Genomic DNA, 26,583 nt, shown 5'->3' on the forward strand with positions numbered 1-26,583 from the left:
GAAATGTATGCTCCTGTTCTTCTGCCCCCTCTGTAGGAGGAAAGGGTCTGTTGGTTTGTAATACTGTCAGCAGTTGCAACTGCTACACGGATTGGACAGTGGCTCATTTCGTAGAGTTAATCTGGCAACTGTGTATTTACCTAGTTGTATTTTGCGGGAAGGGGAGCTATGCTCGTGGTGTCCCGCCATTGTATCTCGCAGTGTCTAGTTTGCTTTTAAACACATGAATGGTTTTTGTGCATACTATTTCATTATCCAGTTTGTTCCAAGTGTCCAAAACTCTATGTGGAAAACTGTTTTTCTTCAGTTCTCTTCTATAGCTATGTTTTTTTATTTTCTTTCCATGTCCTCTTGTGTTTCTCTTGTCCCGGTAAAGTAAGTCCTCTCTATCAAGTATCTCTGTGCCTTTCATGATTCTGTAGATGGTCAATAGGTCACCTCTCTCTCTTCTTTGCTCCAGTGTCGGTAACTCCAGTTTAGCCAATCTCCCCTCGTATGATAGGTTTGCAAGTGCAGGTGCCATTTTTGTAGCTGCTCTTTGGATTCTTTCTATTTTCTTTATATTCTTTTTGGTACTGGGGGACCACAATGTCGCCGCATACTCTAGTCTAGGCCTTATCAATGTAACCAATATTTTTTTTATCATGTCTTTGTCCAAGTATGCAAATGCCACTTTTATTGATCTTAGCAAGTTGTAAGTCTCCCCGACAATTTTGTTAATCTGTTTATCATAGGACAAGTCGTTTGTGATAATTACTCCCAAGTCTTTTTCAGATCCTACTTTCTTTACTTCCTTGGTTCCAATTGTATATTTTCCTGATATTCTGTTTTAGCTTTTTCCAAACTCCATTATGCTACACTTCTTAGTATTAAAGTCCACTTCCCATTTCTGACTCCAGTTCCATACCCTATTCAGGTCTTCTTGCAGTGCTTCACAGTCCTTATCAGTTTCTACTTTCCTTAACAGTTTGGCGTCGTCAGCAAAGAAGCTCATGTAACAGTTCACGTCTTCGTCCATATAATTCATATAGATAGTGTGTTTAAATTGTTGTGAAACATTGTGGATGGGTCGAAGCAAACAACGCAATAATGGCCAGTTGAACATTATTGGTGTTTCCATTATATGAAGTTGATATGTTGTGTGTATTGACATGCCCAATTAAGAAATCGGTGACTAATGTTAACAGCAGTCAAGTGGTGGTTTTTGGTGAGTAGTGTGGGTACGTAGATAGACAATGTAAATGGTGTGGATGTTATGTGCATGCATCCCATTTTCATGAGTGTTTTTGATCATTTTACAATGCGATTAAACCTAACATATTAAAAAGAGTTAAACACTGCTAAAACTCAGTTCACTTGGAAAGATCTTTGGGAGGGCATGTATAAAATGGTTTGTGTACGAACAAATTATTACAAATCTGAAAAAGTTAATGTCAATCTTATGGTTACTTTTTTTTTCCCCAGAAAGGTAACTATCAACATTTCTGAGGTAATTTTATACATGAATTCCATGTATTTGTCATGCAACAAAGAAAACCCGATGTGGCATGTATAGCTCAACTATCTCACGAGTCATCAAGTGATGACCCACACAGGAGAGAAGCCTTTCTAGTGTGACCTGTTTTATGCAGTTTTCTCGCCAAAAGATTACCACATATGTCTCATGATGACCCACATAGTAAAGAAGCCTTTCCAATGTGACTTGTGTGATTCTGCTTTCTCACCAAAAGCGTCATCTCAAGCATCACATGATGACCCACACAGGAGAGAAACCTTTCCAGTGTGACTTGTGTAATTCTTCTTTCTCACAAAAGGGTGGTCTCAAAAATCACATGATGACCCACACAGGAGAGAAACCTTTCAAGTGTGACTTGTGTGATTCTGCTTTCTCACAAAAGGGTGGTCTCAATTATCACATGATGACCCACACAGGAGAAAAGCCATTTCAGTGTGACCTGTGTGATTCTGCTTTCCCACAAAAGAGTAGTCTCAAAGATCACATGATGATCCACACAGGAGAGAAGCCATTTCAGTGTGACATGTGTGATTCTGCTTTCTCACAAAAGGGTGATCTCAAACGTCACATGAGGACCCACACAGGAGAGAAGCCATTTCAGTGTGACCTGTGTGATTCAACTTTTTCACAAAAGGGTTATCTCAAATACCACATGATGATCCACACAGGAGAGAAGCTTTTCCAGTGTGATTTATGTGATTCTGCTTTCTTACAAAACGGTAAACTCAAACGTCACATGCTGACCCACACAGGAGAGAAGCCATTCTAGTGTGACATGCATGATACCACTTTTTCACAAAAAGTTCACCTTAAATATCGTATGATCCACACAGGAGAGAAGCCTTTCCAATGTGACTTGTGTGATTCTGCTTTCTCACAAAAGCGTAGTTTCAAACATCATGCAGTATGATGACCCACCCAGGAGAGAAGCCTTTCCAATGTGACACGAAAGAGCAATCTTAAATTTCGCATGATTACCCAGGCCGAAGAGAAGCCATTCCAGTGTGACCTGTGCAATAAAGCTTTTTTCATGTAAGGGTGTTCTCAAACATCACATGATTACCCATACAAGAAAGAACCCATTGCTGTGGGACCTGTTTAAGTGTATGCCTTATAGGGCCAGAATTGTGTAATGCCGGCACTCCTGATTCTATTATTTATGTTTATAGGTTCTAGGGAACATATCAGGAATTAAGGTGTTCATAGATATAATCAGACATATATAATCAGCATTTTTTAAGGGAGAAACTGGATTAGATGGAATAATCTCATAACACCAGAAATATACATAATTAGGATGGGTGACGACATACAAGGGATGGACAAACCCGCTGTCAAGGTTGAGTAATGGGATGGAGATCAGGTTGAGTAGTATACATGAACATATAGATGTAAGTGTTACTGCTGTTGCCGCCCCTGTAATCCTCACTTATGTATATGGCAACTCACTTCTATTAGTTATAATCTTCTGTCCGGGAGAATGAAAATGTAGGAATCCCTCTAGATGACATACACAAGATCCTACGTGAGCTTTGCAGTGTCATCACAGCAATACACGCGAGCTCACGGGCTCGTATTTATAAACAAAGCTTCTACCCTCTTTTCTACCAGCCTCTTACAATTATGTTTTACTAAGCCAGGAATTCAACCCATGATAGTTTGTATGATGAAAAAAAAAAAAAGATTCTTAATCCTAATACATTATCGTATCCTATGGGAATCGATTGAATGTCTTCCTTCGACAACAGATCATTACGCCATAGCGACTATTTCAATTTGATTCACTTAAGGGGGCCGTCGTGGTGAATTTCTGATTAATATTTTCAAAAAATCGAAATATTAAAAAAAAATCCCTGTCATCTAGTGGCCTTTGGCAAGCCAGTCCTGAAATATGTCAGCAAAATATAAAAAGATAAAGGAGTTATGACTAGTTTTCTGACCCCCCTTGCTTTCTACTCCACCCTCGACCACTGGTGTATCATGTTTGTCTACATATATATTTTAAAAAGATGAAAAAAAAATTGAAATCAATTTCCCCGTGATCTATTGGCCTTTAGTAACCCCATTCTGTAAAATTTTCTGTGAAATACTAAAAGATAAAAGAGTTATGACTAAATTTCTGACCCCCCCCCCACTTCCTACACCACACTCGACCCTTTGCTGTATTATGTTCGTGCATATATACATATAAAATCAAATGCAATTTCCCTGCCATCTAGTGGCCTTTGTCAACCCTGTTCTAAAATATTTCTGCAAAATACCATAAAGATAAAGGAGTTATGACTATTTTTCTGACACCCCCCACTTCCCACTACACCTTCGCTGCACATATATTCGACTAAGTTTTTCATCGCAATAAAAATGGCACAAATGCGATGTATTTTGTTGTTCACTAATAAAGACTAACTGGAAACTTGTCTTACAGGTAGGGAAAGCACTCGCACTTGAATACATCAGAAACGTGAGTAAACTGAGAGAATTATTGTGAGTAGGCGGAGAAAGCGAATTGTCACTCCTTGGAGAACTTTTATTTACTTTTTATTTGAAGCTATAATCATTTCAAGAATGCCTAAATATTCGAAGAAGAAACGTGTGTTTCAAGAAAGAGCTAAGAAACTGAATCAATTTATTAAGAAAAAGCGTACTTCTGCCTCGGTTATTACTGGAGATGATCATAGCAGTGCTGCGGTGCACCCTGGCTCGCCTAGGCTGACCGCGTTATCGCCCTCCTCTGTCCCTCCACATCCTGTTTGTCAAATGACGCCACCGCAACCATCAACATCAAGCATGTGAGACGTACCATCACGTGCCTCTTCAACTGAAACGCTGTAAGCAAACGCACTCATACGTCATTTTGCACAGACAAGCCATCTCACTTCTCACCCTGACGACCGACGCACCATTCGACGTAAGAAAGACTTTCCCACAGACTCAGACTATATACCCTTCATAGACAGTCAGACAAAACTCATAATACATAGTCTCAAGCACTCATCTGCCTGTGGCCCTGATAACATAAGCAACATCCACCTAAAACACATTGGACCACAAGGTATACACACACTCACAAACATTGCAAACTACAGCTATTCACACAACACTATACCCGACATCTGGAAGCATGGTAAAATAATCACCATTCCAAAAAAGGAAGAGAGAAACTATGGCAGTATTATCTCAACCAAAACCTGTCGCAGCCAGATGCCAATGGTAACATCAACTGCGATGTTTCCTTTGAATGGTCGTGGAAGACCCATGGCCATAAGTCTCATATCGGCATCGGGTTTGTGATAGATGTGTATACCGGAACTGTGATTGACTTGGAGGTCCTCTGTAATTACTGCTCCAGGTGCAGGGGAGCCAAAAGACACGTCTGTCATAAAAAATTTCACGGCAAATCGGGAGCAATGGAGGGAGAAGCAGCTGTACGAATGTGGTCCCGATCCCCAGACTACAAAATGAAATATACAACCTTTGTTGGTGACGGTGATTCAAGCGCATACAAAGCAGTATGCCAGCTGAATGATGGCAAAGGGCCATACGAAGACCCCGTCATCAAGGAGGAGTGTATAAATCACGTCAGTAAAAGGATGGGGACCAGACTGCACAACCTCGAGAAGGATGCGAGTGAAGTAATCACCACAAAGACTGGCAAGAAGATGAAGAGGATCTTGTTAGGAGGTGCCCACATGTTGACTGATCAAGTCATTGATCTTCTCGGATCATATTACGGGAAGGCGGTCCGTGACAATGTGAACACTGATAAAATGAGAAAGGCCGTGTGGGCGACATACTTCCACCATACGTCGAGTGATGAGAAGCCAGCGCACCACTTTTGCCCAAGTGGAGCAGACAGCTGGTGCTTCTTCAACTGAGCACATGCAGAAGGCAACACACCTGTCAGCCACAAAACAAAGTCACTCTGCCTATCCAAGATCTCCTATGAAATGTTAGAGCTCATCAAGTCTGTCTATAGAGATCTGACTGCCCCGGACATTCTTCAAAGATGTCTCAAGGGGGCAACCCAAAATCCAAATGAGAGTTTTCATTCAAAAGTTTGGATAAGATGCTCAAAAGCAAAGTTTGCTGGTCTCTTCCGAGTGCTTTTCGTCACAAGAGCGACTGTCATTGATCATAACTTTGGAAGGACACATAATCTTCTTTCTCACTTGGTTGGAGTCAATCCCATCATTACAAAAGCACTTGAGGAACAAGACAAAGACACAGAACGGAAAGGGACACCAAAGACCTGAAAGAGGAAGAGAGAACTATCGTTCAGCTCTGATTACCAGCCAGGAGCTTTCTAGTAAACGAACCTGGCGACAATGAGGGAGGTGGTGCCTCCTGAAACCCTCGCCTTCTGAGCGGCTAATACCTCGTAAAAGGGGGGACCAGGTACCAGCTACACTTTATAATAACATGTGAATGACATAGAATGCATGAAGATTGGTGCAGAGAAAAAAATATTTAATGAAAAATATAAAAAAAAAAAAGTGCAGGGAAATGTATTTTGAACTTCAAAGCTCAATATCTCAAAACTACACTTTTCTCTACATTTTTCTATCTCCTCCATAACTACTTGGCCGATTTTAATGGGATTTAGATCATTTAAAAGCTGAATAAATTTGCAATTTTTTCATTAAAAAAAAAAATTCTCCTAAACTAAGAGGAAAGTCCAAAAACTGTACAGTAATTATTTAGGTATTGCTATAAAGCATTTCTGGTATTTTTTCAGCATGTTCAGTTAATGTATAAATGAGATAGGAAGTTTGTAATTTTTCAATTTTTTTTTTTTTCATTAATTGTTTTTCAACCAAATATGAAAATTGGTGGTGAACATCTCAGTATATGTATATATAACATATTAAAAAGTTGCGAAATTCCGATCATAATTGACGAAGTTCATTCTTGAGCGCGACAGCCCTCTACCTTGAAGAAACCTCCTTCCACTTCATTACACGTTTAGCCACCCCTTCTCTCCCTCATCCTCTCTTCACTCCTGAGAACCTTCCAACTACACTCCCTCTCAATTTAGTTTCACTTAAAGCCAACACATCCGTCTTTCTTCTCACAAGCATACTACCTATCTCTTCTCTTTAACTCTCATCTGTACCACATTCACGCACATTAAAAGACTCAAACCTTAGGGTACTGGTTGGAAAACTCCCAGACCCTCTTATGCCTTTACTTTTTTTAGGAATGTCCCCTGTGGGGCTACAGGGAGAAGGATGCCTAGTCCTAATCCCCATCCTGTTTTTCACGCCTCTTACGATTCAAGTGGGAAGACTTGGTGGCAGTATTCTTTCCCTCCACCACAGGTGCCATAATTTCAATAATATAGCAAATTCTGTCACCATGAATGTAATGTTTGAACTTCACAAATCTTACTGACATTTCCTTCACATTTCACTAAAAAATCATATATTGTAGAATTTATCTACTAGTTGATTTTTTTTGTCTCTATAACATCTTAAAATATCATAAAGCACTGCATCAACAGCTTCCAATGTTCCAGCATGACTTCCGAGTAAACCCCAAAATTATAGAATGTTCAAGGGAAATCACTTACTGCCCACTGGTCTCCTCCATTGCCTGCCCAGCAAATCTTGCAATAAAGATAACAATACTTTTCTTGCATCAGGTTATCAAGAGCAGAGACTTCAAAGACCTCAACAATTCCAACAGCAGCAGCAACAGCACTACATGTATTTACCTAGTTATATTTTACGGGACAAGAGCTATGCTTGTAGTGCCCTTGTTTTCGTATCTCTCCACATCCAGTTTATTCTTAAAATCATGTATAGTTCTGGCATTCACTGTTTCTCTGATCAGTTTGTTCCAGACATTAATCACTCTATGTGGTTAGCTAATTTTTTTTTTTTTTTTTTTTTTTTTCAGGTCTCTTCTGTAACTGTCTTTCTTTAGTTTCTTTTCATGTCCTCTTGTTTCTCTTCTGTCCCACTTTAATAAGTCGTCTCTATCGAGAATTTCCATCCCTTTCATAATTCTGAAAATGGTCAACAAATCACCTCTTTCTCTTCTCTGTTCCAGTATTGACAGATGTAATTTCTCCAATCCTTGTTCATAAGTCAGATTTGACAGTGTAGGTGCCATTTTTGTCACTGCTCTTTGGATTCTTTCTAATTTTCTTATGTTCTTCTTTGTGCTAGGTGCCCATAGTGTTGCAGCATATTCTAGTTTAGGTCTTATCAGTGTAACGACTATTTTTTTTACCATCTCCTCATCTATGTAGTCGAAGGCCACTTTCATTGATCTCAGTAAGTTATAAGTCTGAATAATTTATTGACATGTTTATCAGGTTTCAAGTCACTTGAGATAATTACTCCTTTCTGAATCAACTTCTTTGACTTCTTTGTTTCCAATTTTATACTGACCCGATACTCTGTTTTTACTTTTTCCAAATTCCACTATGCTACATCTTTTAATGTTGAAGTTCATCTCACATCTCTGACTCCATTCCCATATTTTGTCTAGGTCATCTTGCAGCGATCTGCAATCTTCTTCTGTTCTTACTCTCTTGAGTAATTTGGCATCGTCAGCAAAGAAGTTCATGTAACAATTTACTCCCTCATCCATATCATTTATATATATGGCAAACATTAAAGGAGCCAATACAGAGCCTTGCGGGATGCCACTTTTCACATCTTCCCAGTTCAAATTTTTGTCTCTAAGTACCACTCTCATTTTTCTCCCAGTTAAGAAGTTCTTCATCCATTCCAGCAGTTTACCTTTTATCCTATTATTTCAATTTTTCTTATTAATTTTTTATGTGGTACTTTGTCGAATGCCTTCTGCAAATCCAAGAAGGGGCAATCTGCCCAGCCATTTCTTTCTTGTATTATCTCAATCTCAGGTAAAAGCAGATTAGGTTTGTGGTGCACGATCTGCCACCTCTAAAGCCAAATTGTTTGGGGTTTATTATTTTATTTTCTTCCAAGAGTTTGGTCTATTTGTTTCTAATGACCTTTTCACATATTTTTGCTACTGTGCTTGTAAGGGACACTGATCTGGAGATTGTAGGATCTTCCCTATTTCCTCCCTTATATATTGGTACTATGTTTGCATCTTTCCAATCTTGCGGCACCTTTCCCTCTTTTAGTGAGAAGTCAATTATCTTGTATAGTTTATCTGTCAGTTCGTCTATACACTCTTTCAGTATCCAGTTTGTGATTCTATCTGGTCCATGCGATTTCCTGACATCAAGGTTTTTTTTTATCTGGTCTCTTATTTCTTTTTGTGTTACCTTTATTTCTTTCATTGTGGGTGATCTTTCTTGTTGTTCATCATCCAAAGATTGTAAGCTCTCAGATGTAAAAACAGACCTGAAATGTCTAATCATAACTTCTGCCATCTCTGTGTCATCTATATATTCTTTATCTCCTTCACACAATTTCACTATTTCATGTTTATCCTTTAGTTTTTCATTTATATATCTGTAAGAGTTTAAGATTATCCTTATATTTGTCTATATATTTTTCATGATTTCTTTTTTCTTTCCTGCGTATATTCACATATTCGTCCCTAAGTTTTACATATGTTTGCTATTTAGATGTTTTTCTTTTTATCTTTTTTCCATCTTTTCCAGGCTTTGTCTCTCCTGTCTCTAGCCTCACTACACCTTTTGTTAAGCCAACACTTTATGTAGATCTCTTTTTCTTTTTTGATTCATATATGTTAATTCCTTCCTTGTGCTTTTCTTTGAATATGTTCCATTTGTCTTCCATCTTTGTTTCCTCTTTAGAGAATTTATCCCATTTTGTGTTTTGGATTTTTTTTTAGTTTTACAAAGTCTGTTTTGTCTTCCTTCTCTATGTTTGTCATTCCTGTCTACATTGTTCTGGTCTTTTAATTCAAACTCTTAGTCACTCTTTCCAATTGGTGTTTTATACTCCATTTTGTCCACAATATCTGGTTCTTAAGTTAATATTAAGTCTAGTTTTGATGGTTCCTCATTGTTTCTATACCTAGTATTTTCATTAACCCATTGTGTTAGGGTGTATTCAATGGTCATATCCAGTAGAATGTTGCTCCAAAGTTCATCTCCCCCTTTAACTATCATTTCTTCCCAGATTATGTCTTTTGCATTAAAATCACCCACGATTACTGTTTCCAACCTCTTTTAGTAACTCGTTTAGCAGGATCATAGTGTTTTCCAGTAATTTAGAATGTTCGCTGTCCAACCACATGTGTTTTTGGTGGTACATACACTGCTACAAATTTTCGGCTTTTCATCTTTTTGTTTACAATTTTTATCATAATTAATTCTACATTGCCTTGTTCGCTTTGATATGAGTATGTCATGTTTTGACTGTCATATCTCTGCCCAAATCACTTAATCTTAACAACCACTCCTTCAGTACTATTCTAATATTTTTCTCATCTTTTTCTTGCAGTTTTTCTTTTATTCTAACATAAAATTATGTGTGGCTTCAGTCTTCAGGTGTGCCCTAAAGCATTGCATGCATGCTACTGTGCAATTAATACTGGATAATAACATGCAGTCAGTACCCAAGTATGGGGTATTATTGTTATTATTATTACTATTTTGAACCGGGGGAGAATGAAAACGACAGCATCAGATATTATTATAACGCAAGGAGCAGTTTCAGTGAAGGCGAAATAGAGGGCAACATACGTAGAAGACAGGAAACAGAAATCCACTATTAATGGGAAATCCCACAAACCAGGAATTATGACATGGAAGATAGAAGTAGTGAAATTAGGTTAGGAAGTAGGCCACATAGTAGAGAAAGCGAATTTGGAAGCAGGTTGAGACTAAATGAACATACAGACAGGAGTTGGAAACTCCGCAGGAAATGGGCAGACATTATCTTAGGGAAGAAGATAGAGAGGCTCCAAGAATGGGAAGAAGATATACCATGCAATCAGGTAGGACTGGATATGATAAACTCCCGCAGGAAAGGGGTAATTATTATGATATGATAGATGACATGGGCAGGTTTAGGATAGGCAGGGACCCCAGAGTCGAACCAGGTGACGAGCATTACCCTAGAAGAGGGCTAGAGGCAAGGGGAGACACGAGTGAGTGTGGAGTAGAACATCATACTCGCCAACGAGCAGGGGCAAGTAGCGAAGGGAATATTACGGATAGCATCATAAAAGCTAACCATCTCATACCCAAGTTTAATGAGGAAGACCCAGACCTGTTCTTCTCATCATTCGAAGGCCTCGCCAAACAGTTAGGATGGAAAAGGGACATCTGGTCAGTTATGATAAGGTCCAGCCTCACCCCTAGAGCCTTAGATGTGTATACTATGTTTGATGGAGAGGGAGTATACAACTATGATCAAATTAAGAATGAAATACTGAAGGTGTATGAGGTTACCCCTGAATGTTTCAGAAAGAAGTTTAGGGAAGAGGAGAAGGATGTTAGTCAGGGATACATCAACATGGCTAGCAAGTTAAGGGGTGATCTTATGAAGTGGATGCGGGCAGAAAACGCGGTAAGCGCTAAGGAGGTTTTAGAAGTAATAGTCAGGGAACAGTTTCTTAATTTGCTAAGCAATGAAGCCAAACTGCATGTCACTACGCAGAAGTGTGAAACCTTAATGGATGCGGCCAGTCTCGCTGAGAACTTTGCATTGAGAATGAATGAGAACCAATGTCACAAAAGAAGTACCGTTCAATCACAAAGAGGCGAGAAGAGAGGTGCATTTGCGATTCCAAATCAGAAGTATACAAGGCCACAAGTAGGGGATAGTTGGAGAAAGCCACAAAAGTGTCCCAAGTGCGGGAGGTACGGGCACAGGTTGCAGGATTGCTGTGCTAGGCTCAGTGAGCAGGCATATAGGCAGGACACAGGATATAGGCATTCCAAACAAGGGATCATGTGTGTAGAGGGAGAGGAGATGCATCCGAAGAAGGTTGGGAGGTGCTATTCTTGCGGGAACTTCGGTCACGGGATGGAAACTTGCCCCAAAGGGGATGACGAAGTAGAGACACAAGACTGGAAACTAGGACAGGATAGCGGCAAGACTGAAAAGGAAGTAGTATATGAATCCGAGGGTAGAAGCGAGGTAGATGAGACAAGCGAAAAGGAAATAAGTCCTGATTGGCTGCTTTATGTAAAGGATGCTGCTAGCATAGGGGCAGAAGGGAGTGAGAGGAAAATTGCTGTAAAAGTTCTGCGGGACACAGAGGCATCCCGTACTATCGTGAGGCCGGAATTGATACGGGTCTAGAGAAAAAAAAAAAAAAGCACAGGTCAGTTCTCTATGGGACTAGCAGGGGGAGTGACAAGGTCAGCGCCCGTAGTTAGGATGTTACTGGAATTGGATGGTCGGACGGCAAATGTTGAGGTTGGCTTAGCAGAAATCCCAGTAAAGGGAATAGATGTCTCAATAGGAAATGACGTAGGTGAAGCAGTTCCGATCAGACTTAAGACAGTAAATGACCCCATACCCAGACTGACGCCTACACAGAATGACGGAGCTGATATGGCCGACCCCGTGGCCTTCATCACCAGAAGCCAAGCCAAGAAAGCGCGAGAGGGAGAGGAGCGAAGAAGAAGTAACCTGGACCCCCTGCTTGGCTCGGTCTATGAAGACGCACCCCCGGAAGAACCCCAACGCGAAGATGAGAAGGGAGTAAGGCTGACAACGGATGAAAGTGTAGCAGAAAACCAGGGAGAAGACACCTTGGCAGATGAAGTTATCCACGGGATGGCCGTGGACAAGAAGGAACTCATCCGACTTCAACAGGAGGACCCTGGGTTAGAAGGAACACACCGAGCGGTAGGAGAGGAGGACCAGGAGAAGGGGAAATATAACGAGAGAGAGTTCGTCACAGAGGACGGCATAATCCTAAGAAGATACAAGACAAGATACAAGACACCCGATAAGGTAGGAGGAGACGTTGTTCTACAAGTGGTCGTGCCGCAGGTGATGAGAAAGAGAATTATCAAGGTAGCCCATGAACTTACGTGCTCCCATCTCGGGATTTCAAAGACTAAACAAGCGATATCGGCGCACTTCTTCTGGCCTCGGATGTCAGAGGATATCAAGGAGCTGGTTAAACAATGTGTTGTGTGCCAAGTGGCTGGGAAACCAAATGACACACCCAAGAGGGCACCTATGTGCCAAGTCCTAATCATTGAGGAACCTTTTTCCAAACTTGTTGTGGATTGCGTGGGCCCTCTCCCAAAAACTAAATCGGGGAAGTCATTCCTCCTCACCATTATGTGTCAGGCTACTCGGTATGCTGAAGCGATTCCTCTTTCAAACATTAAGGCCAGGACAATTACAAAGGCCCTAATGTCTTACTTTAGTAAGATGGGTATGCCTCGGGAGGTGCAGAGTGATAGAGGCACAAATTTTCTAAGTGGGATATTCAAAGGAGCTCTGGAGAGCTTCGACATAAAGCACGTAGTCGCTTCAGCATATCATCCCCAAAGCCAGGGGAGTCTTGAAAGGTCCCACGGAACCTTGAAGCGTATGATTCGAGCATTTATTTTGGAATTCGAGAAGGACTGGGATGAAGGTATAGATCTATTACTGTATGCCTCCAGGATAACCACGCATGAGGGACTAGGTTTCTCCCCTTTTTACTTAATGTTTGGTAGGACACCGAGGGAACCCCTTGCTACTCTATATGACCAGCTACTGTCAAAAACGTCCGAAGACAGTACCAAGTATGCTAGGTTAGTAGGTACAAACTTTGAGAAATTGAAGAAAATTAGGCAAATAGCTAAAAGGAATCTTGAAAGGGCTCAGGGAAATTACAAAGGCTATTATGATAGGAAGTCCATCAAGAGAGAACTAAAGGTGGGAGAATATGTGCTTGTGCTGTCCCCTCAGAAATCGTCACTGCATCCAAAGTATGAGGGACCATTCAAAGTACTCGAAAGAAAGGAGGGCCACAATTATGTCTTGAGAAACCCAATGAGGAGATCTGGGGTGCAACAAGCACATATTAACCTCCTAAAAGAATTCAGGGGAATAGTAGAGGAGGAGGCAATTGGTGTAATTGAGACAGGACGAACTGACGGGAGCCTGGATTCAGATATCGAGAATCTATTTTTTTTTTTTTTTTTTTTTTTTTTTAATGATTTGGACAGATCAGACACCAGTGAGGCAGTGGAGAAATCCTTGTCCTCGCTGAAGGGAGAAATGCGGGAAGAGGTCAGAGCACTGCTGAAGGAGAATACCCAGATATTCTCCTCGTGCCCCACCGTTACCCAAGCGATCCACCACGACGTCGTCCTCGAAGATGGAGCCAAGCCTGTGAGACAAACCCCATATAGATTGTCGCCGCAGAAGAAGAGGATCATGGAGAAGGAAATGAGGCAACTCCTGGACCAAGGATTGGTGGAACCGGGTACTAGTCCCTGGGCTTCGCCTGCATGCTGTATTGGTACCAAAACCCGGAGGTGAGTGGAGACTGTGCGTAGACTATAGAAAGGTCAACGCCGTAACTAAAGCGGATCCTTACCCGCTCCCCAGGATTGATGACCTCATTGAGGAGGTTGCTGCTGCTAAATACCTGTCTGAGCTGGATTTGACAAAGGGGTATCACCAGATCCCCCTTACAAGTAGGGCATCCGAGATCTCCGCATTCGTCACTCCACAGGGGCACTTTCAGTATAAAGTGACCCCCTTTGGGATGAAGAACAGCGGAGCCTCCTTCCAGCGCCTAGTAAATTGGCTAGTTGAGGGATTACCAGGTGTCAGGGCATACTCGGATGATATAATTGTATTCTCTGATAATTGGGATGATCATCTACACAGGCTAAAAGAATTGTTTGACAGGCTGACTCACCACCACATGGTCGGCGAAAAAAGGAAATGAATATTCAGAGAAATGGTACAGGATAGTAACAAGGTGTTGGGGGACAGCATAACGGAGGGATAGTCGTAGTATAAAAGTGTCATCATTTCTCTATGAACAGTTTTCCTCTATCACAGGCAAAATTATGTTTGCCTCTGGTCCGTAGGGGCGCCCCATATAAAACCTAAAGTATCAACTGCATGCTACTTTGCCACAATAACATGCAGCCAATATCCCAAACGGGTTGACTTTGATAATAAATGAGAAGCAAATAATTAACAATAACAAAACCAATAAACTATGAAATAAATGAGTCATTACAACATATTGCTTAGGAGCTTATCTAAATGATTCATAAAATCTCGAACTAAACTACATTGCACTGCCTCTGCAGGAAGTTTATTCCATTCATTAACTACACGGTTGGTGAATTTGTTTCTACGCACTTCCAAATTAAATCTATTCCCTGGCAGTTTGATACCGTTGTTTCTTGTCTGATTCTCATTCAGTGTGAAAATTTTGTCACTTGATGTTATCAATTTCCTTTACAATCTTAAAGACCTGTATCAAGCCACCTCTGAGTCTGTTTTTTTTTTTTTTTTTTTTTTTTTTTTTTTTTTTTTTTTTTTTTTTTTTTTTTTTTTTTTTTTTTTTTTTTTTTTTTTTTTTTTTTTTTTTTTTTTTTTTTTGCGGGGGGGGGGGGGGGGGGGGGGGGGGCAGATTCATATGTTTTTCATATTTGAAAGTAGTTTTGTAGCTCGCCGTTGTACTTTTTCTAATATGTCAATGTCTTTAATAAGATTCGGTGTCCATACGGAAACAGCATATTCCAGATGTGGACGAACTAACGATTTATATAGCTTGTTAATGAGTGATGGACTTTTGAAGTCAAAAGATCGCGCAATCAATCCTAGAATCTTATTTGCTTTCTCAGAGGCTGAAATACACTGCTTAGATGTGGCTGAAATACACAGCTTAGACGTGGCTGAAATACACTGCTTAGACGTGGCCCAAGAACGGAACCTTGAGGAACTCCACACGTAACATTTTTACATCTAAAGTTTCGATCATTGAACCAGTTACTAGTCCAACTTAATAGGCTACCACTTATTCCGTGTGAAGCTAATTCAGTAAGTAGTCTTTCGTTGGGGACAGTATGAAAAGCTTTTGCAAAGTCTAGATATATTAAATCTTTATTGTTTCTTTTGTCATAACGCAAGAACGTTTCCGTCTGAAACCATGCTGGCTATCATTATCAAATAGTTACTTTCTAAATGATGTTCGATAGCATCTCTGATGATAGTTTCCATCATTTTTCCTACGATTAAAGTCAAACTTATAGGCCTGTAGTTATTTGGATTATTTTTGTCACCTTTTGTGAATATGGAAGTAACGTTAGTTAGCTTCCATTCTCTTGGGACATCTCCGGATATGATGGATTTCTTGACAATAATTTCGAATGGAACAACAGTATAATTTTTCATTTCCTTTAAGATTCTTGGATGCCAACCGTCAGGCCCTGGTGTTTTATTAATTTCTATACACCTTTTAATTTTTCTTTGCTATATTTACCGTAGTAAGTTCACCCTAGACCAGGGGTTCCCAAACTTTTCAGCTCTTCGACCCCTAGTAAAGTTTAAGATTTTCTATAGACCCCCAGACATTCACGAATTATGTCGGTTTATTATTATTATTGGTGTTGTTATTGTTAATACTTGCAATATTATTATTATTATTATTATTATCATTATAGTTATTATCCTTATCTTTATTATTATTATTATTATTATTATCTTTATTATTACTATTATTGTTACGGATTCTCTCTATCTTATTTCACTCGCCTTTTTTTCCATTGCACATGGGCGTGATCATTAGTGTCACGAGCAAAAGAGCTCACGCCTACAATTGTCCGGGTCAGGGAAAGGCAGGAGTGTCACCTTCTTCACTTTATTCTAACTAATGAATATGAGGATATACACGTGTGTTCAACACCGGTTCTAGGCTTACTCTGCTACTATGCGAGGTACAGCGGGCGACGCCGGGAGCCCCCCATGGCGTCCCCCCACTCATACCCTCGCTACATACCCCTTGCTTTCTCTCCGAATCACGCATCACTCACACGTTACAAATCACGTCACGTCCATACCAACCATCCAGGCACACTATGCAACATTCATTCATGCTCTTTCGCCACATTATCCCCCTCTACAAAGCTTGACGACCCGTCAGCTTTCATCAACAAACAAACTTACAAAAGAACTTAAAACATTTTGTATAAAAAAGATAAAACATCACTTCTTCATTAGGAAAACATTACATATACAAATAACACATTAATAACATCAAATGTCAATCACATAGTCCGTTAACCACGCTGGTAGCTTCCTATTTCTGGGAGGTCGACCAGGTCTCTGATCTCTCTCTACTTCATCTTCATGTGCTACACCTTCGTCACTCTCAGTGTCACTATCATATTCACGTTCAACACTAGGACTATGATCACCATCATCACAACTACTACTACCACTGTCACTGTCTCTCGAATCTACATCACGTTCACCCCAGATGAATTCTCCCTCGCCTGGGTGTTTCCATAACCGATCGACATGCGCTACTTTACTCGCCCGTTTTCTGCCAGGCATTTCTAGTCGGTAATTCACTGCGGATATTACTTCCGTCACTTTATATGGTCCTTCCCAGTCAGATTGGAGTTTCGGTGACTTGCCAGGCTTTCTCTGTGGATTATGCAGCCAGACCATGTCGCCGGGCTGATGTTCTGCATTTCTGGCGCGACCTTGGTACTGCCTCCACATAGCCTGACCTGACACTCGCAGATGCTGCCTCGCCCAGCGGGAAACCTCCTCCAGGCGCCGCTGCATCATCATCACGTAATCACTATAGGTATGTGGGAGTTCTGCTCCCGGTGGTCGACCGGTAGAGAGGTCGACTGGCAGACGAATTTCCCTGCCAAACATTAACTTGGCTGGCGTGAATCCCGTGGCCTCATGCTTAGCTGAACGATAGGCCATGAGAACATACGGAACCCACAAGTCCCAATCACGCTGGTCCTCCTGACACTACTTGGCCAGCTGCTGGACAATCATCGCGTTAAATCACTCCCCCATAGGTTAGGAAGTAGGCCACATAGTAGAGAAAGCGAATTTGGAAGCAGGTCAAGACTCTGGGGAGAAGTACGAGTCTTATTGATGCCAAGCAGACTGCAGTATTCCTTAAAGACCCGCGACTCAAACTCTCGTCTTTGGTCTGAGTGCAGTTCCCCTAGGACTCCATAGCGCACGAACACCTCCTCCACGAGGAACTGAGCCACAGTCTCTGCCTTGTGGTTAGGCAGAGCACAGACTTCTGGCCACTTCGTGAAGTAGTCCATTACCACGCACAGGTACTTGTTTCCCCTCTCTGTGCACGGAAAAGGGCCGGCTATATCCACAGCCAGGCGTTCCATCGGCACCCCGGTGTGATATAACTGCACACACGGCAAGTCTTGCACCACTCCTGCACGTCTCGTCGCAGGCCCATCCAGTAGACTGGGAGAGACTGGAGGAAGTGGATAGTTTTAGATACTTGGGTGCAAATGTGGCAGGAAAAGGTGGAGTGAAGGTGGAGGTAGAATGTAGATTGAGAGAAGCAAGTAAATGCCTTGGTGGATTGAAGAGTGTAATGAGGAATAGACATTTGGGAATGGATGCTAAGAGGAGACTGTATGAAGGAGTGATTGTGCCAACAGCACTGTATGGGGCAGAAACATGGAACATAAGAGAGGAAGAGAGAAGGAGTTTGAATGTGTTTGAGATGAGGTGTCTGAGACGTATGATGGGGGTTACTAGGCTGGATAGAGTGGGAAGTGAGGAGGAGAACGGGGGTGGAAAGGGAGTTGGGAGATAGAAAGGGTTGATGAAAGAGTATTAGGATGGTTTGGACACATGGAAAGAATGAGTGAAGAAAGACTAGTAAAAGAGGTGTGGTAGGCAGATGTGGAGGGAGTGAACATGAGGGGACATCCTAGGATGAGGTGGATGGATGGGGTGAAGGGGACTTTGGGGAAGAGGGGAATGTCTGTTGAGGAAGGACGGGAGAGGATAGAAGACAGGGGTGAATGGAGAATGGTTGTATATGGATGATGTTGTGATGCATGAGGTGGAATGGGTGGGGGGATGGGGGGTGAGGTAGTATGTGTGAGCAAAATTTGACGCAGCCCGAAGGGATTTCTCCCCGTCCTCTCCTTTTATGCATGGGGGGGGGGGGGCAGAGAGGGGGGTCGCCAATTTAATGAAGCGGTCTTGCTGTGGATGTGCTGTGTCTTGCGACACTGCTCCTGACCCAGGGCAGTGGACAAGGTGCAGGGATGACCCGTCATCTGGGAGGTGCTAAGATAAGAGGGAGGGTGGAGGGGTGTGGAGTGTATTCAGGGATGGAATGGGTGGGAATAATTTTATGCCTTTTTCTTTTTGGCTACCCCCCTTATAAGGGGGAAAAAGCCTTGGTATATATATATACATATTAAGTTACTTTTAAATCACACACAGAATGGTGCAAATGCATGATTAGAGATTAAAAATATACACAATCTCAAATTGTGTATATCAAAGACTGAAGGAAAGATAGGAAGACTCGGACCAAATACATATAAAAAGTGCGTGTGCTAAAAAGTTGCCAAACACTTCCATAATAGCGCCATGAAGCGAACGGTAAAGCTCTAAGGCGGAATTTTCAAATTTTCATACGTCCATTACCCGTTTTAAGGAACATTTGTAAAAAATATTTTAGATATTATCATTATCCTAAATGTAGTACATATACTAATTCCAACACATATATGTTGAAAATGTATCAAAGCAAATATATGTATATTACTTTGGTATCCATGCTACATTCTTTTCAATTTTCAAATATGCATTTGCAATTGGTGCCTAATATATTTGAAATGGATTGCACGTATGACACAGATGCATTTCTGTATGGCAGCTACATTCACATTAACTGCTGTTGTATAATAAGGACCAATAAAATGCAGAAGTGCATTCTTGTATATTTTTATTGCCAATATTTAAAAATTCATTAGTGGGATATACCTATATATTTATATCTATCTTTATATATATAATGTTCTGGTTCTTTCAGAATTAGCAAGTGTCTTCCACTTCTCATAGTTTATCATATGCCTGCTCTTGTATTTCCTTCTTATGTATTTCTTACCCTTTTATTGTGTTATTTTATTTTATCTTTTTTATTTGCTAGTGAGTGTCCTCTATTTCTCATTTTTACCATATGCATTTATCACATAGGCTGGGGTAGGTTCTTTCAGCTTGAGGAAGTGAATGTCTCCTACCTCCCAAGGTTCATTCGATTTTTGCTTCCCTTTTTACATGGTTTTTGTTTAGGTTAGTATGACTTTGGCTGAGGTGGCTACTAGAATGCACCAAGTAATATATCCGAATGAAAAAGTGACTTCATAAACACATAATTCATTAGTTGAATTTATTCTTAATATATAAACATTGATAGGCTTTAAACAAATATGTTTTCTAAACATGTAAACAAATGCAACAATCTTAGGCAAATAAAAATTACAAAAAAGTGCAAAATGACAATACAAAAAGTAAAGCTCAGATATAATGAGATGCAATACAGAGCATAGGTGGTTAAGAGAGCATCAACATTAGTTTATTGCATTACTTTTGAAAGAAAAAAGAAACATGCTTATTCGATATATTCAAACAGTTGTAAGCATTTAAATATTGTGCTTCTACTGAAACATGCAGTGAATTACAACAATAATAAACAGAACAAAGCAACTCGTTTATACAAAACATGCAATGTGATAGAAGAAAGCAATACATTTTAAATAAAGAAATCACATTTACATTTGAAAAAACAAGACAAAACAAAAAGTAAACGCACAAAAAGCATTAGTAAAATAGATTCAAAATCAACATAAAAAAATATGCATTCCTTTTAATAACAAAACAACACAAAAACGTGCACAAATACATGCAAATAAAGAAACAAATAATACATAAAAAATTTACACATTTGATAAACAAATCAAAACCAAAAGTAATCATGCCTGACAAATAAAAGCATGCTTAACATTCATGCATAGTATGTGCATGTAACACTGCACATTATACATACCGTAATAGATGTCCCTACACTCATAATGTTGTATTTCTGAAATCATAAAATTATTTCTTAAATCCATACATATATGGAGCCATCACCATTAACAGTGATCAATATATAATTTTCAAGTATGTGAAATTTTGGCTAATTTCCTGTTTTTTTTTTGGACATGAATATGTAGAAATACTACATTTTCTTTTCTTTACTTTCTGGTTTAAGAATTTTATATAATAATATAAACGCATTTTAGCATATATACTTATAATATTGTCCATAACACCTTCACAAACATTAAGATTATGTACAGGAAAACTTTTGAGAATCTGCGTCAAATTCTGAAAAATATTATTTTCTACCAATAAATCTTTAATATTATCATTGAATAAAAACTCATAATTTTCTATTAATGATGTAAGACTGCTGCTAGGATAAACTAACAATTTTTGCTTTTCCAAATCCTTATTTCTTAAGAAAATATTATTTTTATCAATACTAACATCATTCTTATCTCCATTTGATAATGAATGTTCACAAGAGCCACATTTATGAAATTTTAACAGTTTATAGCAAACATAGCCAGCAATATATGTTACAGCATTCATATTTATGATGCTATCCTTGTTTTCATTTATAGTAGCATCATCACTTTCCATAGGATTGAAGTTATTTATAAAATTGATTATTTCTGGAGTGATCGGATGAGCATCACCTACATCAGATAACTCTATTGACTCCTCTTCAAATGGATTAAAATTAGAGAAAAACTTCTTAAGTTCTGATGATGCTCTGTCTTCTTTTTGTAGGTCAATAATAGGTGATTCACTCTCACTTATGGTGTTTTGTGGATTAAAGTTATCAATATTTGAATCTACTAGAATATTCTGGAGTGAATCTTGAATTGTAGAATTATCCCTAGCAGGGGAATATACATCAGTTATATATTTATTCTCAAAATCACTGTTGGATAATTTCTTTTCCGCATCACAGATCTTCAGGTACTGTAGCATTGGGGTTTCGTCATCTAAACAATTGCCTTTTAGGGTGTGCTTCATCAGATGGTTACACAACATTTTTGATCAAGTTATTAAGTTTAGGGGCAGTTGGGGTGTCACTATTACCCCCAGAATTTCTAAGTACACAAAAAAAAAATTCAAGGCAATCTTGGTTGATTCTGTTTGTTATCAAAAATTTAAAATTCCTCTCTTTAACATCCTCCCACAAATTTATCAAACTTGAGATATTCAAAATCCACCCTTCTATACAAGGAATAGTCCTTGTTGAGCCCTTAAACTTAAAAGATTTCAACCATTCTGACATTTGTTTTAAATATTCAATGTTATCATTGTTGTCAGCTATAGCACACTTTCTATATTTATAATGAAATAAACTATTGCTGTTAAACACATCAAATAACTCATCTAGATTATTTATAAAAACTGCTGTATTTACAGCTTCTGGTGGTAAAGCACCTAAAACTGCATGAGTATTTATTCCAGCTGCTACAGTACGACTGAAGACCTGTGATGCTAAATTGACTCTCATCTTATCAAATCCAGAATTAAAAATATGAGAGTCTGTTAATTTTGGAGCTAATTTTAATAACATTTTTGAATCTTTCAAATAAAACTGTTCAATATATTTCCAGGAGACAAGTTTGTCCCCTACTTGTAGGTCATGTACTTTTAAATTGTTACGTACACTTTTCATAAGATGGGGAGTGTCATAAAAAAAATAAACCTTTTCACCATTATGAAAAAAGAAAGGTGACTGGGGTGATATGGTAAGTTTACGACACAAGCTCCTATTGTTTGGATCTTGATCGCAAACAATGAATTTGGGTAACAATCCCACTTCCTTTAAATTTGCCACACAATCATGCACCATTTTATATAAAATATCTGCTTTTATTGATTTTGAAAACAAAAAATACCCTAAGACCTGCTTCCATTTAGAACAAAGACCTTTTGCCATAAAAACCATGGCATACTGAGCAAGTTCTTCTTTTCTGCCATACTGGCCAAGATCTTCATATCCTTCAATCAAGTCTTTTTTCATGTTAAAATGAAGACTGCTTTTGATTGATATTGCATAAAACACTATGCCACAGACTTTGTCTTTGTCTTCCATGGTTGCTGCTTTTTGATTTAGTAGTTTTAAAACAGCCTCATTCCAGCCTACGTTGAAATTGATTTGGGACACCCAATACCTAAGCATCCGAACTGAAGGCAATGTAAAGATACTGGCCAAAAATTTTTAAGCTCTAGCACTTTTGAAGTAGTCCTAGTGCTAGGCATCGTTGTGTTAGTGAATATCTCCTGCCAAATTTTGAAACTCCGGATAACTTCAATTGGGTTTGAAAAAAGTCTAGTGCTGGTCCTTTGAGGTAATTTGAAACGTTTTTTATAATTGCAGAGGGTGGGGTGTACCGTTTGTGATTTTCTTTGCTTACCTTTATTTTCTCAATTTTCTTTAAAAATCTACATATTTGCATTCTCTGTCTATGGATAACTGCAGATTGTTTTTTCTTTTTAGCAGGGAAGCTGCATGAAGACCCTGGAAAGTAAATGATTCCAGTAAACATCAATATAAAACAAGATTTTATGTAATGCTAAGCATAAGTTAGACGTTACAAATTGTAAATGCTTGCTTGTAGAAGCAATACAAGTAAAAACCAATCCATACAATTTCCTTACTTTATACAATGTAAATATAGAGATTGAAAAAAATTATAAGTACCATAATTTATTCATTAATATGATTGCAATTAATATATCTTAAATAATTTACACAGTACTTATTGGTTTGTTCTTGTTATTGTAAATCAGTTAGACTGTCAGTTAATTAATTGATATAAAAAAAACTCGGTAAAAAATATATATACTTATATCTATTAATATAATCTTCGTATTATGATGCACAGACAACATCTATACATTTTTAAATTGTACTGTGTTAATAACCATACATACCATTTAGAATTTCTTAGAGGCTCAAAGGGTGGCACATCTTGTTCATTTGAATTTATTTCTGAAGCTGGATGCTCAAGATTTAATTCATCTGTAAAAATATTGATTACTTTTTCTGGTATCTCATTATGTATTGGTGGGTCAGTGCAAATTCAGCAATACTTTACAAAAGTCAGTAAAAATAAAAATAAATCTAATGATTAATAAAATCTCCATATTATGATGCACAGAAAACATCCATACAGTACATCTTTAAAATATATTGTGTCAATCCCATATATACCATTTAGATTTTCATGAAGCTCAAAGGGTGGCACATGTTGTCCATTGGAATCTGCTCCTGAGGCTGGATGCTGAGGATTGTGTTCATCTGTAAAAATATTAATCACTTTTTCTAGTATCTCATTATGTTTTGGTAGGTCAATAGGAAATCACTAATATCAACATAACATGCACACACAAGGTATTACATACCATGAAATGACTGTATTGTTTCATGTGGCACAGAAGATATGATGGCTCTTACATCCTCACTCTCTTTGTCTCTAAACTGAGCCGTAGTACCTATAAAAGCATAAGAGGAGATACAAATAAGATGATCACAGAATATAAGGAAAGTGTATTCTTGAATATATGGGAGCAACAGGGGTTTATGAAAACTATAAATTAAATTATACCATGACATTATAAAATAACTGTGTCTTGCGACACTGCTTCTGACCCAGGGCGGTGGGCAGGGTTCAGGGATGACCCGTCATCCAGGAGGTGCTCAGATGAGAGGAAGGGTGGGAGGGGTGTGGAGTGTATTTAGGGATGAAATGGGTGGGAGTGTTTTTATGCCTTTCCCTTTGTGGCTACCTCCCTTGGAAGGGGGAAAAAGCCTTGGTATATGTATGTATGTATGTATTATAAAATAACCACATATATTAGTAACAGAAATGAAAACTTGCAAAAAAGTAAATCATGCACAGTTAGATCTGGGTACACAAGTAGAAATTTTGATGCATCAGACTCCTCTTGGAGGTCTATATTTTTGACTCCTGAAACTGATTATGTTAATCAAAACATATATGAATAATAAACTGTATATAGTTTTCTTTTGTTTGTTTTTGATTTTGTTTTACAAATGTTACACTTTGCTTAATATTTTCCACTCTTTACCAAATGATCTTATCAGCTATTGATTGACAGCTGGCATTTCAATGCCATTCATTACTGCAGCACTCACCTATATGAGAACAGTCTGGAATTGCTGGTGTACTGCAGTTGGAGCCTGAAATATGTTTTATAATGAGCAACTATTAAATTAATAACTAGCCCAATTTTTATTTCATTTCTTCTGGGCTAAACCTTTATATTATAATTACAACATAAGCAACAATTTAATGAGCCTCTATATATTAAACTCTCATTTAACTTAAACAATTAAGTATATAATGTGAAAATTATGACACCTTAGGAAATTCAAAGACAATACAATAATTACTATAGTAATATATGAATAAATAATCATATATGTGTCAATTAATAAAAACACACACATATATATATTTATATATATATATATATGGGTACATGCACTCTTAATCATATGTAATAGAATATATTGATCAAAAGAGTTCAGTGTTACACTATCCAGTGTTTCCAATTGCTTAATGTAATGCTGTTTTCACTTTCAAAATTATTGATATATGTAAACATTATTTATAAAAAAAGTAAATGTTACTGAAAAGACCACACTCCAGTCATCTGAGATGAAATCCCAATATTAAAGTATTTTATCTGGAAACCTGGAGTTTTAGGGAGACACAGAAAGGCCAGAGCTAGGTGTAGCCCGAGGATGTGATTGACGGAAGGCAAGCAAGCTCCCTAATACCCCCAAAACATACTGTATCCACCTCATACTCAAGGCAAGAGCGAAGGCCAAAATACTTGATATATCATCTGAATTTGTTTTTCAATCTGTAGTTTCTGTAAGAATGTAAATTTTAGTCCTCTTTTTATTAGTGTACTAATATTTTTCTTCCTCAATGCAGCCATCCCAGTGCCTTTCAACAACTTATAAAAATTATGATAAGACATACCCTTTGGACATACCCTCTAGATTTTGATCTGGACATCTGTTGTGACAGAGCCTGTTGGATTTTGCATCCAAATAATTCTTTCTTGAGAAATGCCTACTGCATACCCGGTAGCTTCTGTTTAGTTGTTCTGGTGTCTTTCCATTGATCTGGATAACGTTGATTGCTATTTTCCATTTGAAGCATTGTTTTAATATACAAAATGAACCTATTAAATGTTGGGGAGAGTTGCCATTTACCCTGGTAAGATCATTAAATCATGAGGTAGTTCTTTACCACAGGATCGCATTTTGAAATGCTCTTTGCTAAATACATGAAATGCTCGTTTCTAAATAATAGAAGCCGTGGCAACAACTGTAAATTTTCATTTTCATTCAAAATACAAGTTAAAGCTTCTAGAATCATTTCTAGGTAACATGTGCCATGGGTAACAAAGCCTGAAACAAGGCCTGAATGCGAACTTAATTTAGTTTACCATATTTACACTAATTAAATTAATAAACGAAGATTTAATTAATATTCTTACTGTTCCTGATCCTTAGGGAACCTATGAAATATCAAATCTGGGTCAGTTTCTTTTCTTTTCATGCAAATAATGCATGCATGTGACTTGTTCACTAGAGCTGCCATGCTTACATTGACTACACACTGAAAGTTAAGCATAAGTACACATGAGAGAGGGTGGTGGAGGGAAGGGTGGTAGATAGAGCGCTAATGGATTATGTAGTGGTAAATAGGATTATGATAGGAAGAGTTAAGGATGTACATGTGCTAAGGGGAGAGGGTGGGGGAATATCAGATCATTTTTTGGTGGAAGGTAAGCTGAGAGTGGAGGATAGGTGGAGAAAGAGGAAAGGGACAAAAGGTAGGGAGGTTGTTAGAGTGAACTCCTTGAATGAAAAGGAAAAGGAGAAGGAGTACGAAAAGAAGCTGAAGGAGGAGTGGGAGGGAGTAAAGGATGGAGCAGAGATGGGTGTGGAGGAGGAATGGGGATGGTTCAAGGAGGGAGTCTTAAAGTGTGCAAGGATGGTGTGTGGAACAAGAAGGACAGGGGGAAATAGAAGAAAGG

General features: G+C 38.7%; 2 protein-coding genes across 4 annotated transcripts; one reads left to right on the forward strand and one right to left on the reverse strand.

Annotated features, from left to right (window-relative positions):
• Positions 1–11,817: 11,817 nt before the first annotated feature.
• Positions 11,818–14,344, forward strand: LOC143018378 (uncharacterized). Its single transcript, XM_076173737.1, has 3 exons — positions 11,818–13,373; positions 13,614–13,925; positions 13,999–14,344. The coding sequence occupies exons 1-3, from the start codon at positions 11,818–11,820 to the stop codon at positions 14,342–14,344; spliced, it is 2,214 nt and encodes a 737-aa protein (XP_076029852.1).
• Positions 14,345–16,239: 1,895 nt separating this feature from the next.
• Positions 16,240–25,657, reverse strand: LOC143018176 (uncharacterized). 3 transcript variants are annotated; one of them, XM_076173353.1, is made up of 6 exons: positions 23,908–24,461; positions 23,717–23,803; positions 23,437–23,524; positions 22,917–23,020; positions 20,480–20,515; positions 17,355–17,881 (listed from the first exon to the last, which is right to left on the reverse strand). In XM_076173353.1, exons 1-4 carry the CDS (start codon positions 24,116–24,118, stop codon positions 22,996–22,998), a joined length of 411 nt encoding a protein of 136 aa, XP_076029468.1. In that variant the 5' UTR covers positions 24,119–24,461; the 3' UTR covers positions 17,355–17,881; positions 20,480–20,515; positions 22,917–22,995. The 3 variants fall into 3 exon arrangements, 2 of the variants coding, with proteins under 2 accessions (XP_076029467.1, XP_076029468.1); XR_012965736.1 differs by lacking the exons at positions 17,355–17,881; positions 20,480–20,515; positions 22,917–23,020 and adding exons at positions 24,662–24,706; positions 25,531–25,657 and having other exon boundaries at positions 23,448–23,803; positions 23,908–23,997; XM_076173352.1 differs by lacking the exons at positions 23,437–23,524; positions 23,717–23,803; positions 23,908–24,461 and having other exon boundaries at positions 16,240–17,881; positions 22,917–22,985.
• Between the last annotated feature and the right edge of the window lie 926 nt (positions 25,658–26,583).

Source organism: Oratosquilla oratoria, chromosome 34 (assembly GCF_046742065.1).
Source record: "Oratosquilla oratoria isolate Oo_2021 chromosome 34, ASM4674206v1, whole genome shotgun sequence".
Taxonomy (NCBI): Eukaryota; Metazoa; Arthropoda; class Malacostraca; order Stomatopoda; family Squillidae; genus Oratosquilla; species Oratosquilla oratoria.